Below are 14,568 nucleotides of genomic sequence, written 5' to 3' on the forward strand. Positions count from 1 at the left end.
CGGGCAGCAGCAGCAGCGGGCAGCAGCAACAGCAGCAGCAGCGGGCAGCAGCAACAGCAGCAACAGCAGCAGCAGCGGGCAGCAGCGGCAGCAGCGGGCAGCAGCAGCGGGCAGCAGCAGCATCAGCAGCGGGCAGCAGCAGAAAAATGTCAGCTCGATTGGATCACGGGAAGTGGGTTAAAAAACGACCGAAAGATTTGCACGGTCGTAAGCAAGCAAGCAAGCACGCAAGCAAGTGAACTTAATATAAGTATAACCCGTAAAAACAAAGTTTTTCACTATAAATCCTTTATATGCGTGGCGGCTAGAGTCCTCTCGTCCTCTGGCTTGAGATGGCTGCCACCTATGGGTCAGATGATTGTCTGCCAGTATTAAACAATTGGTAATTAAATATTTAATTTGTTTTCCCTAAACAGTGTAAAATTTTGGAGAAAAAAAATTCACGAACATTAATTATCACGCACAACGAGTCTGTGTGCAAAATGTCAGCTCGATTGGATCACGGGAAGTGGGTTAAAAAACGACCGAAAGATTTGCACGGTCGTAAGCAAGCAAGCGAGCACGCAAGCAAGTGAACTTAATATAAAGGATTTAATAAAGGAGTCACGTTGACAAAAGACAATTTAGTTCACTGCTTTAGCCCACCGGTGTGTTGAAGCGTGAAACCACAACAATTTACAATTTGAGTACGACGTTTCCTGCTGCTGCTGCTGCTCTATATAAGCAGCAGGGTGACGTCATCATTAATTAATCATTAATTAATGATGACGTCACCCTGCTGCTGCTCTATATATGAACGGGAGACACAGCAGAGCCTCACCATTCTGGCGAATTGCCCGATGATGCTGGATGCAATTACCAGCGAAACGTCGTACTACTCAAATTGTAAATGTTGTGGTTTCACACTTCAACACACCGGTGGGCTAAAGCGGTGAACTAAATTGTCTTTTGTCAACGTGACACTTTTTTACTGATTGGCCGTGTCGGGTGGTGGAGGGTTACGACACATTTATAAATAACGCGATCTAAACCCAAAAAAACGTTGATTATGAATAATATTGGTCGCGAAAGCCTGCTACGTGTTAAACTTAATATAAAGGATTTTTAAAAAAAGGTCCCGTGGAAAAATAAAAAAACACATATATATAATTATAACAATAATAACCAATCGTTCATTGACATCCCCGTCGCGAGGGGCAGGGTCCTTCTCGAAACGACTCGTAATATCCCCTGCGAGTCACCCAGTCACCGGTTCAACGTCTCTCCCATCGCAGATGATCGTCACCGCGTTCGACTCATCTCCGTCCGACCCATCAACCCCCTTTACCCTCCCCTCCGCCCGCTCCAAACCACCCCCTCGTTAATTCGTTTTGGTTAACAGAGCGTAGCATAAACTCTAGATTTGAAGCTTTCGTGACTGCAAGGATTCATATTCTTAGGTGTTTTCGGTAAAGTCCCGTAGGTAAAACATTAAAATTAATAAAAGTAAAATAAAATAAAAATCACGACGTTTCGGAGGCAACACAAGTCTCGGTCCCACCTGATGACGGAGACTTGTGTTGCCTCCGAAACGTCGTGATTTTTATTTTATTTTACTTTTATTAATTTTAATGTTTTACCTACCTGGTGACTTCACCGAAAACACCTAAGAATACGCAGCATAAACTCTTCAGGGAGGAGGGAGGTCATGGTGCCGATCGAGAGAGGGAGGGGGAGATTGGTGAAGTATGGTGACGACGAGAGCGTGGCGACTGGGAGATGGAGGCCATCAAAGTCTCTGTCTCTGAACGTCTCTCAACGTCCATCAACGTCCATCAACGTCTCTGTCTCTGAACGTCCATCAACGTCCATCAACGTCCATCAACGTCCATCAACGTCTCTGTCTCTGAACGTCCATCAACGTCCATCAACGTCCATCAACGTCCATCAAAGTCTCTGTCTCTGAACGTCCATCAACGTCCATCAACGTCCATCAACGTCCATCAACGTCTCTGTCTCTGAACGTCCATCAACGTCCATCAACGTCCATCAACCTCTCTCAACGTCCATCAACGTCTCTGTCTCTCAACGTCAATCAACGTCCATCAACGTCCATCAACGTCTCTCAACGTCTCTCAACGTCCATCAACGTCCATCAACGTCTCTCAACGTCCATCAACGTCTCTCAACGTCCATCAACGTCCATCAACGTCTCTCAACGTCCATCAACGTCCATCAACGTCTCTGTCTCTGAACGCCTCTAAACGCGACGCCCGCGTCTCGCTGGCATCGCGACCGAAGGCTCCGTCTCCCCCCATCGCACACAGGAGCTGACGAGGCACCCCCCCCCTCCCCACAATTAATTATGCTAATTACCCTAACTTAATTACTCTGCTGTCACAAGCTGGAGCGCAAGCCTCGCTGCTCTCCTCCCTGGGCTGGGAATTTGGATCGTGGTGGTGGTGGTGGGGTGAGGATGGGCGATTGGGATACCTGGTTAGTGCGTGCGTGTGTCTGTGTGGGTGTTTGTGTGCGTGTGTCTGTGTGTGTGTGTTTGTGTGTCTGTGTGGGGAGCGGTAGTATAGCGGTTAGCGCGTTGCGCTATGAACCTGGCGACCCGGGTTCGATTCCCGTTCACGGCCAACACCGGTGACGATTATCCGAATCGGTCCTGGGCCTCCCCTAGGTCGACTCAGCCTGAAATGAGTACCTGGTGCGGTGTAAACATCGCCGCTGGGGAGACAAAGGCGGTCGGGCGTGGTGCTGGCCACCCACCCCCTCGTGTACCGTTCCGGCCTTTATAGGTGCTCGCTAACAGCACTTGCCCCTACAGTCTGTTAAGGCTATACGGGGGATCTTTGTGTGTGTGTGTGTGTCTGTGTGCGGGGAAGGAGCGGTAGTGTAGCGGTCAGCGCTACACTGCGCTATGAACCCGGCAACCCGAGTTCGATTCCCGCTCACGGCCAACGCCAGTGACGATTATCTGAACCGGTCCTGGGCCTCTCCTAGGTCGACTCAGCATCAAATGAGTACCTGGTGCGGTCTGTAAACATCGCCACTGGGGAGACAAAGGCGGTCGGGCGTGGTGCTGGCCACCCACCCCCTCGTGTGCCGTGCCGGCCTTCATAGGTGCTCGCTAACAGCACTTGCCCCAACAGCCTGTTAAGGCTGTACGGGGGATCTTTGTCTCAGGCTAGCAGCTGCAGGAGGCACAGTCCCGAAACGTCACAGACACCGCCGTGGCTGATCGAGGACGAGGTGGTCAGGCATCGACGATGAGAAAGCGGCCAGCAGGCCAGTGACGTCACCACAGCGTCTGTGCCAGGCTAGGTGCATTGTGAGACCTCGTGAAGTGACAGGTCAGACCCAGGTGCCATGCGTTGACTGATTTTTATTTTTATTTTATTTTACTTTTATTAATTTTAATTTTTTACCAACGTGACTTTACCGAAAAAAACCTAAGAATATGAATCATTGCAGTCACGAAAGCTTCAAAGCTAGAATGCCCAGTAGCGTCCTTCACGAGCCTCCTACACAGACGCCGATCTTGACACCGCTGGTGCCAGGATCGGCAAGTCCACTCAACTCCACGTCCTCCTGTACCACATCACTCCATCTCTTCTCCAGCCCGTGTCTCGTCCGTTCAGCCCCCTCTACCCAGCCAAACAGAAGCTGTTTAGGCATGCGGTGGCTGGGCATGCGGGCTACGTGACCCAGCCAACGCAGCCTCGCCTGCCGGAGGAGCTCACTGATGGGAATGTGTCCAGATCTTTCAAGGATTTGTGAGCTCTTCACACAATCCAGCCTCTAGGTTAAACCCATGATGGATCGTAGACACGCCACATCGCATATGCTCCATGAGAGGGGTCCACGTTTCGCAAGCGTTCAGAAGGGAGGGCACGACTGTGGCTTAGAAGACCCGAAGCTTCGTGTGGAGCGACAGGCCACGTAGCTTCCACAAAGCAGCGTTACACAGCCGATGAAAAGATCCTGCCGCTCGAGCGAGTTCACTGACACACTCTCACAACACAGTCTGCAGAACAGGGGGCAGAACGCACCAACTGCACACATTGAAAGAGCGCCCGAGTCGGGAATCGAACCCAGGCTCCTGCTCGCTGTGGTGCACGAGCGTCACCAACTGCTGCCACCATGCCGCCCGATTTGAGTATCCGATGTTTTTATGCAGTCGATATTCTAATTGCTGAGTGAATAGCCGAGACGATTATTGAATCGTGGCGTACACGTGCCAGGTTATGGCAGAGCGCCCGCAATAGTGTGTGAATATTTGTCTTTGTGTGTTATGAAGGTCGACTCAGCCTCGAACGAGTACTTTGTGCAGTGCGTAAAAACATCGCCACTAGGGAGACAAAGGCCGCCGGGCGTGGTGCTGGCCACCCACCCCCTCGCGTGCCGTGCCGGTAGCCTTCATAGGCGCACGCTAACAGCACTTGCCCCGACAGTCTGCTCGGGCTATACGGGGGATCTTTGTCTTTGTTTTGTGTTATGAAGAAGGGTCATTACCCGAAACGTCGCAAACATTATCATTATTATTTGTTTATCTGTCAGCGGTCGGGAACCTATGGCTCGCGAGCCATATATGGCTCTTCCGGTGACGGCATATGGCTCCCAGACAATTTTGAGTTGAAAAAAATAAAATAAAAAATCAGTTTGGAACTGATTTTAAAATACTTGTGATATTGCTTAATAATACCGTGTCATTTTAAAGTGAACAGAAATTAGTTTTGAAGATACATTTCACGGGTCACGGGGCCTCAACGCCTGCATGAAGCTCAACCTCACCACGTCGTATGAACCAGACTACAAGGCCATCAGCAAAACCATGCAGCACCAGAAGTCGCATTAAAACTAAGACATTTAATTTATTATACGTTAAAAATACTATAAGGCTCTCAATGCAATATATTTAGAAATATTTGGCTTTTATGGCTCTCCCAGTCAAAAAGGTCCCCGACCCCTGCTCTATGTTAAGGCCGCATTGTTATCATTTCTGAGTTCAAATCGCTAATTCCGCCCTGCGTTCCATTCGGTGCGGTGTGTCCCGCTTGACGACGGTCCCGGTCTGCCCTCTGCTGTTGAATTGGTGCCATTGACAGCTCATGCCATGGCCCAGGCAAAATGTCCCCGTGGTACGTTGAGAAAGAATTGTCACTGCCGGTAATATTCTCATTGACAAGGCTATTAATTCTAGATTTTAAGCTTTCGTGACTGCAATGATTTATACTTTTTGTTTTTTTTTACGGTAAAGTCACGTAGGTAAAAAAAAAATCTAATAAAATAAATGAAAACAACTAAATGAAATTAAATGACGACGTTTCGGGCACAACACAAGCGTCCTTCTTCAGGTGGGGACAACGTAGCGAAGGCACAACCGCTTAAGTGTGTCTAAGAGATGGCTGTGGCGAGGAATTATATAGTCGTGGAGGATGAAGGGAGGGGCCCCCTGCATCACGAAGCTTCAGTTTGAACTCAATGCGGTTGTGCTTTCGCTACGCTGTCCCCACCTGAAGAAGGACGCTAGTGTTGCGCCCGAAACGTCGTGATTTAATTTAGTTGTTTTCATTTATTTTATTTTTTACCTACGTGACTTTACCGAAAAAACCAAAGAGGACAAAGCTATTGTTGTCCACAGATCTACTCTCTATTTGTCTGACCTGTTGTTGTTGTCGTCGTCGTTGTTACCGTTGGACGAGCCTCAAAATCTCCGACGAGTATCTGGTTGATAATTGTTTTTTTACCCTTTTATGTGGCAACAAAACTGACACCTTTTTTTAAAATCCTTTATATTAAGTTCGCGTGCGTGCTTGCTTGCTTAGGACCGTGCAAATCTTTCGGTCGTTTTTTAACCCACTTCCCGTGATCCAATCGAGCTGACATTTTCCACACAGACTCGTTGTGCCAGACAATTATTGTTCGTGAAAAAAATTCCCAAAATTGTACACTTTTTAGGCAAAAAAAAATATTTTACATATATTCAAATAGAACGCATTCATGTCTTTGGCTGAACGTCAGAGTGTAAGAGCCCAGAGCGTAACCCCTCCACAGGCCGTGGCGGAGTAGCGCAGTTGGTAGCGCCCTCGCTTCCCATGCCAAAGGTCGCGGGATCGATCCCCGCGTCCTCCACAGGCGAATATATTTTTAAATCCTTTATATTAAGTTCGCCGCCACGCATATAAAGGATTTATAGTGAAAAACTTTGTTTTTACGGGTTAATTTTTTTACCCTTGTATCTGGCAACAAAACCGACCGCAGGTATTGTGGTCAATGCAAACATGACTCCTTGTAACAAGTAAACCCGTAAAAACAAAGTTTTTCACTATAAATCCTTTATATGCGTGGCATCGGGGCGGCTAGAGTCCTCTCGTCCTCTGGCTTGAGATGGCTGCCACCTATGGGTCAGATGATTGTCTGCCAGTATTAAGCAATTGGTAATTAAATATTTAATTGTTTTCCCTAAACAGTGTAAAATTTTGGAAAAAAAATTTTCACGAACATTAGTTGTCTCGCACAACGAGTCTGTGTGCAAAATGTCAGCTCGATTGGATCACGGGAAGTGGGTTAAAAAACGACCGAAAGATTTGCACGGTCGTAAGCAAGCAAGCAAGCACGCAAGCACGCGAACTTAATATAAAGGATTTAAAAAACAATTATCATATTTTGCTACTGGAAAAGGAGGTTCCAATGGTGTAAATGCTTACCCCGAGCTCTCATACTCTGATGGTGCATTGTCTTTGAGTTGTGCGCCTTTTGGCGTCATCTGGTCCAACACCATGTGAGACTAGGCTCTAAGAAAAGCTGTCTCGGGTGTGGACCAATCAATTTCAAGGACAGTGCATACATTATCAGAGTTGTGTTTTTTGTTTGCATTCCGACCGCAGGTATTGTGGTCAATGCAAACATGACTCCTTGTAAAAAAAGGTGTCAGTTTTGTTGCCAGATAAAAGGGTTTAAAGCCAATTATCACGTCACATAATCTGTTTGGCTTTACACCTTGGTCCTGGTGACGTCATTATTGTAAATACTGTACTGTAGAGTCATAGCTGTGACGTCATAACTATAACATCGCTGAAATTGCCATTTGACCCCGACCTTTCCCATGATTTCATCATTGTTGTAAATACTGTTACAAATGGTGTACATTCTAGATTTGAAATTTTCGTGACTGCAAGGATTCATACTCTTTGGTTTTTTCGGTAAAGTCACGTAGGTAAAACATTTAATAAATTAAATAAAATGAAAAATTTAAATAAATCAAATTACGACGTTTCGGGCGCAACACCACCCGAAGAAGGACGCTTGTGTTGCGCCAGAAACGTCGTGGATTTGATTTAATTTTATTTTAGTTGTTTTAATTAAATTTTATTTTTTTTATTTTTTACCCACGTGACTTTACCGAAAAAACCAAATGGTGTACAATATATGAACGCGTTAAACGGTGACGTCATGGAATATTTTACAAACACACCCTCTCACCCTGATGACGTCATTAGCACACCTTCCGTTGGTGAGACGAGAACGGAGACCTCACGGCATCAGCAATCGGGCTGGGAGGCAACCTCGCCGTGACGTCACCGCGCGTGATCTTTTTGTTTCCGTGACGTCACCGCCCTTGTCTACTTCTTCGCCGTGACGTCATGGCGTGTTTACGTCGCGGTGACGTCACGACGCGTTTGCCACCGCGTGACGTCACCACTGTTTATCCTCGGACTCTGCGGAGGAGGAAGCAGCGAGCGAAGGCTCCAGAGGACGACGAGGACGACGCCGAGGTGGAGTTGGTGGTGGACTAGAAGAGAGACAACGTGAGGGGGGAGGAGGAGGAGCAGCGATGGAGGGGACCGTGCGCTTGGACGTTCACGTCGGGGCTCGCGGAACGGCCCTCACCGTGGGCCTGGGCTGCCCGTGGAGGGACGTGGGCGCCATGGTGAGTGAGGGGACGATGGTGGGGGTGGTGAGTGAGGGGACGATGGTGGGGGTGGTGAGTGAGGGGACGATGGTGGGGGTGGTGAGTGAGGGGACGACGGTGGGGGTGGTGGTGAGGAGGGGTGATGGTGGTGAGTGAGGGGACGATGGTGGGGGTGGTGGTGAGGAGGGGTGGTGGTGGTGAGTGAGGGGACGATGGTGGGGGTGGTGGTGAGGAGGGGTGGTGGTGGTGAGTGAGGGGACGATGGTGGGGGTGGTGGTGAGGAGGGGTGGTGGTGGTGAGTGAGGGGACGATGGTGGGGGCGGTGGTGAGGAGGGGTGGTGGTGGTGAGTGAGGGGACGATGGTGGGGGTGGTGGTGAGGAGGGGTGGTGGTGGTGAGTGAGGGGACGATGGTGGGGGTGGTGGTGAGGAGGGGTGGTGGTGGTGAGTGAGGGGACGATGGTGGGGGTGGTGAGTGAGGGGACGACGGTGGGGGTGGTGGTGAGGAGGGGTGATGGTGGTGAGTGAGGGGACGATGGTGGGGGTGGTGGTGAGGAGGGGTGGTGGTGGTGAGTGAGGGGACGATGGTGGGGGCGGTGGTGAGGAGGGGTGGTGGTGGTGAGTGAGGGGACGATGGTGGGGGTGGTGGTGAGGAGGGAGAGACGATGATGGTGAGTGAGGGGACGACGGTGGGGGTGGTGGGGGTGGTGAGGGGTGATGGTGGTGGTGAGTGAGTGAGGGGACGATGGTGGTGGGGGTGGTGGTGGGTGGTGGTGAGGAGGGGGGGAGAGACGAGGGGTGATGGTGAGGAGGGGTGATGGTGAGGGTGATGGCGGTGAGGAGGAGGAGTGGAGAGGCGCTGACGGGGCGAGTTTCGGGCAGCCCGACCGAGTTGGATCCCAGGCGGCGGCTTCACGACGTCCCGTGGGGGGCGACTCGCGTCCAGACGATTCAGAGCCCCCCCCCCCCATCGCGCACGCCGACCCGCGTGGTGAAGTATGGTCAAAGCGTGACGACAACAACAACGACAACATCGACGACGTCTTTGACGAGAGATGCCTGAGCCAGGCCTAGCCCCCCCCCCCCTGTAACAACCTGCCGAGACCCGCGTGGTGAAGTATGGTCAAAGCGTGACGACAACAACGACAACATCGACAACAACGACAACAACAACATCGACGACGTCTTTGACGAGAGATGCCTGAGCCAGGCCTGTGCCTAGCCCCCACCTCCCCCCTCTCTCTCTCTCCTGCGATGGTCCAATCGCCCTTAAACGGGCACCCGAGTCAGGCGTGCGAGCCGAAACGTCGACACTGGGAAGACAAAGACGGCCGGGGTGGGGTATTTGCCGCTCAGAAGCGACGCCGCTCGCCACAACCGCAACGTCTTGCACCGAGTGTGGGGGGCACGGTGTGGGGGGGGTTGTTGTTGTTGATCAGTGTGGGGGGCACGGGGGGGGTTGTTGTTGATCAGTGTGGGGGGCACGGGGGGTTGTTGTTGATCAGTGTGGGGGGCACGGGGGTTGTTTTGTTGTTGATCAGTGTGGGGGGCACGGGGGGGGGGTTGTTGTTGATCAGTGTGGGGGGCACGGGGGGGGGTTGTTGTTGATCAGTGTGGGGGGCACGGGGGTTGTTGTTGTTGTTGATCAGTGTGGGGGGCACGGGGGTTGTTGTTGTTGTTGATCAGTGTGGGGGGCACGGGGGGGGTTGTTGTTGTTGATCGAGGTGGGGGCATGGGGGGTGGGGGTTGTTTTTGTTGATCAGTGTGGGGGCACGGGGGGGGGGTTGTTGTTTTGTTGTTGTTTTGTTGTTGTTTTGTTGTTGATCGAGGTGGCGAGACGGACCTTTCGTGTGTTTGGGGTTTCACTGTTGACGCTCATCTGGGGGGGGGGTGGTGGTCAGTCACCCCCATTGCGCCTGGGGGTGAGTTCACAACTCGCGAGGTGCACCTAGCCTGGCACGAGAGCACCTAGCCTGGCACGAGCACCTAGCCTGGCACGAGCGCCGCGTGCGCTCTCACGGCCCCGCGGCCGCGCTGCTCCGCTTGGTGGTGGTTGTTGTGGTGGTAGTTGTTGTGGTGGTTGTTGTGGTGGTGGTGGTGGTTGTTGTGGTGGTTGTTGTGGTGGTTGTGGTGGTTGTTGTGGTGGTGGTTGTGGTGGTGGTTGTGGTGGTTGTTGTGGTGGTGGTGGTGGTTGTGGTGGTGGTGGTGGTTGTTGTGGTGGTTGTGGTGGTGGTTGTGGTGGTTGTTGTGGTGGTGGTTGTGGTGGTGGTGGTGGTTGTTGTGGTGGTTGTTGTGGTTGTTGTGGTGGTGGTTGTGGTGGTGGTTGTGGTGGTTGTTGTGGTTGTTGTGGTGGTGTAATGGAGGAGGAGGAGGAAGGAGCGGGTATTGGGGTAGCTGTGACGCAGTCGCCGCCGCGGGTTGAATTCTCAACAAACGATGACGTCGACTTGTTGTTGTCGGTGGTCAATCCACTGCTGGATGGACGGACGTTTAATTCTCTCATCATCATCACGGTGGCTAGGAGATGTTAACGACCTCGCCTGGTGTGCAGGAGGTCGTGGGTTCGATCCCGACCCCTGGCACCTGCTGTATATTTGGAGTTTGCGTGTCTCTCTCTCCGTGGTGAGATGTTAACTACCTCGCCTGGTCTACAGGAGGTCGTGAGTTCGATCCCGACCCTGACGCCTGCTGCTGTATATTTGGAGTTTGCGTGTCTCTCTCTCGTCATCATCACGGTGGTAGGAGATGTTAACTACCTCGCCTGGTGTGCAGGAGGTCGTGGGTTCGATCCCGACCCCTGACGCCTGCTGCTGCTGTGTATTTGGAGTTTGCGTGTCTCTCTCATCATCATCACGGTGGCTATGAGATGTTAACTACCTCGCGTGGTGTGCAGGAGGTCGTGGGTTCGATCCCGACCCTGACGCCTGCTGCTGTATATGTGGAGTTTGCGTGTCTCTCCGTGGTGAGATGTTAACTACCTCGCCTGGTCTACAGGAGGACGTGGGTTCGATCCCGACCCTGACGCCTGCTGCTGTATATTTGGAGTTTGCGTGTCTCTCTCATCATCATCACGGTGGCTAGAAGATGTTAACTACCTCGCCTGGTGTGCAGGAGGTCGTGGGTTCGATCCCGACCCCTGACGCCTGCTGCTGTATATTTGGAGTTTGCGTGTCTCTCTCATCATCATCATCACGGTGGCTAGAAGATGTTAACTACCTCGCCTGGTGTGCAGGAGATCGTGGGTTCGATCCCGACCCTGACGCCTGCTGCTGCTGTGTATTTGGAGTTTGCGTGTCTCTCTCATCATCATCACGGTGGCTAGGAGATGTTAACTACCTCGCCTGGTGTGCAGGAGGTCGTGGGTTCGATCCCGACCCCTGACGCCTGCTGCTGTATATTTGGAGTTTGCGTGTCTCTCTCATCATCATCACGGTGGCTAGGAGATGTTAACTACCTCGCCTGGTCTACAGGAGATCGTGGGTTCGATGCCGACCCCTGACGCCTGCTGCTGCTGTATATTTGGAGTCTGCGTGTCTCTCTCCCCGTGGTCGCGTGAATTTTTCTCCGGGTCCTCCGGCTTTTTCCCCCCACGCGTTTAGAATGTGACCGCGATACATTGCCACACGATCATGATGATGATGGTGATGAGCCACTTCGATAAGCTACCACTTGTGATAGCCAGGTTGCCTGTAAAGAAGAAGCAGCAGCAGCAGCAGCTACATAGCTCAGTGGACCTGGTAAAATACAAACTTGTTTATTTTATCTCTACGGCATCGCCATCTCGCCCGGTCTTGCCATGGAGGAGGCGGCAATCCACCGCGCTGCCGTGATCCGATTTCACCGCTCCGTCTCTGCAGCGATTGTCCCCAATCCCTCCGCGTCCTCCAGCCCAAGTTCACTCGCGGTGTGTGGTTTTATTTTGTAGCATTCGCCTGTGACTGATGTTCTCTTAACTTTGCTGTCTTCTAAAGCCTTCCTTCCCAAGAAGGAAGATTTAGCGTTGCTATGGGACCTTTTAGGCAGTATTAAGGCGATGAAAAAGAATAGGCTTCACCCTTTGTTGCCAATAAAAGAGGTGTTAAGATGATAGAACTGGCACGAGCCGAGCTTGTTAATACTTTGATATTTACATTGCCTGAGCAAGTGCCCACCCCCTCGTGAGCCGTAGCCGGCCTTCATAGGTGCTACACGCGAACAGCACTTGCCCTAACAGTTTGTTAAGGCTACACGGGGGATCTTTGGCTTTGTACTCACGGCCAACACCAGTGACGATTGTCTGAACCGGTCCTGGGCCTCCCCTAGGTCCACTCGGCCTCAAGTGAGTACCTAGTGCGGTGTGTAAACATCGTCACCGGGGAAGACAAAGGCGGCCGGGCGTGGTGCTGACCGCCCGCCCCTTCGTGCGCCGTGCCGGCCTTCATAGGTGCTCGCTAACAGCACTTGCCCCAACAGTCTGTGAAGGCTACACGGGGGATCTTTGTCTTTGTTCCTCTCGTCAATAGAAAGTTCTCGAACAGTGGCCGAGTGGTTTCGTCCACTAGGGGCGTTGGATGAGCAGTGAAACCGAACAGCCGGAGATGATTAATTATTATTTTTTCATTTAAAAAATACTTTTCTACAAATAGTTTTGTCGTGTTAAGTTTGTATATAAATATAATGAATTCTTTCAACGTGAATTGCCTAATGAAGATAACATTTTGAGTTGTTCGTTTTAGAAACGGCTGCAACCCCACAGTCTGATTTGTGCCTCGGGGAGGTCTCGGGACGGCCGTGAAGGCGTCCGAGTGAGAGGTTTCCCTTCGTTGGTGGCGATGAGCAGCATTGTGGCCACGCCAGAGGTCGCAAACGGGTTTTGTTTCCTTACCCGTACCCGTACCCGGCCACACCAGGGTCGCAAACGGGTTTTGTTTCCTTACCCGTACCCGGCCACACCAGGGTCGCAAACGGGTACCCGTACCCGGCCGGGTACGGGTACCCGTTCCCTACCCGTACCCTACCCGAAATGAGTGACAAACGGTTACTCAGCAGTGACTCACGGCCTACCCGTACCCGTACCCGGCCGCGCCAGGGTCGCAAACGGATACCCGTACCTGGCCGGGTACGGGTAGCCGGGTATCGGGTAGGGTACGGGTATCGGGTACCCAGTTGCGACCTCTGGAGATATGGCAGCAGCTGCGGCAAACGAAGAATTGGCGACGAATTCTGCGGAGTCACTTCTACGTATTCCATTTGAAAGGATGAAAGGGTTGTGTAGTGTGGAGGGTCACGAGTTGATTAGAGAGTTGTATCACTTATACCGTGACAAGGTTTTTCTGAATTAGAACACCGTATAATAATAGGGGTTTCCCCCTTCTTTCTGGCGACAAAACTTTGGAGGCCGCTTTCTTTTGAGGAAAGCTGTCTCTGATGTGGACCAATCAGTTTCAAGGACAATGCATAAATTAACGGAGTCTTGTTTTTTGTTTACATTCTGGCTGCAAGTATTGTGGTTAATGTAAACATGATTCCTTGCAAAAGGTTTCAGTTTTGTCGCCAGAGAAAAGGGGAAAAACCCTATCATTATATTTTGGTACTGGCAAAGGAGGCCTCGTGATGTAGAACACAATATTTCAGAGGTCACTCACAACAGCCCCAACTCGTTGAAATGCCACGAGCCGCCACTGGTTACAACGCTGACGCTCGCCACGAAAATATTTCAACTTTACTTTTCATGGTTGTCACAAGCGCTCAGAACTAGATATGCTATAAAAACAATGCATCTCACTTGGTGAAATGTCTTTGTAAGTGGTTTGTGCGGCCTCTGGTGTGGACTTACCCCTGGGTGGCGCGCCACTGTGGTATAAATGCGGCATTGTAAGTGCGTCTGTGCTGTATGTTGACATTTGGTGTTCTGAATTCCTGCATTTTGCCCCTAGGGCTGTGTTTAGTTACCCTTGCCAGAAATGCAAACGTGCTGTTCCCCTCGGCTGCCACGTGGTTGGTTCCACAAGATTTTGTATATGGGGTGCCCACAGTGGTTAGGAGATGTTAACTACCTCGCCTGGTGTACAGGAGGTCGTGGGTTCGATTCCGACTCTGACACTTGCTGTATATTTGGAGTTTGCGTGTCTCTCTCATCATCATGACATTGGCTAGGAGATGTTAACTACCTCGCCTGGTATACAGGAGGTCGTCGGTTCGATTCCAACCCTGACACTTGCTGTGTATATTTGGAGTTTGCGTGTCTCTCTTTCTCTCATCAGCATCACGGTGGCTAGGAGATGTTAACTACCTCGCCTGGTGTGCAGGAGGTTGTCGGTTGGATCCCGACCCTGACATTTGTTGTATATTTGGAGTTTGCGTATCTCTCATCCCGAAGTCGTCTGGAATTTTCTCCGGGTCTTCTGGTTTTTTCCCCCTCTACATTTGGAATCAACATCACCCGCTATGGAGTATTTTGCTGCCGCTATAAATGTCCACGTGATGATAAGCCACTTCGTTCAGCTATCATTTGTGGCGAGGTCGCCTCTGAAAAATCGCTCTATAGCTCAGTGGGCCTTACCTGTTAAAATAAAATAAAAAACTATAGTACCTATTATAACTCTTAACTCTTTCTCGCTCAACTGCTAGATGGAAGAAGACAATTCCCGCTGCAGTGTTGGTCATTGAGGGGGTGGGGGTTGTTTGACCA

The 14,568-nt window shown here is 51.1% G+C and overlaps 1 protein-coding gene across 4 annotated transcripts in view; it reads left to right on the forward strand.

The window, feature by feature from the left end:
• Positions 1–2,249: 2,249 nt before the first annotated feature.
• Positions 2,250–14,568, forward strand: part of LOC133358324 (next to BRCA1 gene 1 protein-like) — a 38,891-nt gene continuing 26,572 nt past the window's right edge. The window contains exons 1-3 of one of the 4 annotated variants that reach the window (XM_061576587.1): positions 2,250–2,475; positions 3,138–3,338; positions 7,715–7,918. In XM_061576587.1, coding sequence (XP_061432571.1) covers positions 7,823–7,918 — 96 coding nt within the window. In that variant the 5' untranslated portion in view covers positions 2,250–2,475; positions 3,138–3,338; positions 7,715–7,822. Of the gene's footprint in view, positions 2,476–3,137; positions 3,339–7,682; positions 7,919–14,568 lie in introns of those variants that run through there. The other 3 variants (XM_061576588.1, XM_061576589.1, XM_061576590.1) reach the window with 3 other exon arrangements.

Source organism: Lethenteron reissneri, chromosome 61, assembly GCF_015708825.2.
Source record: "Lethenteron reissneri isolate LAM-NWPU_2019-01 chromosome 61, ASM1570882v1, whole genome shotgun sequence".
NCBI classification, from domain to species: domain Eukaryota; kingdom Metazoa; phylum Chordata; class Hyperoartia; order Petromyzontiformes; family Petromyzontidae; genus Lethenteron; species Lethenteron reissneri.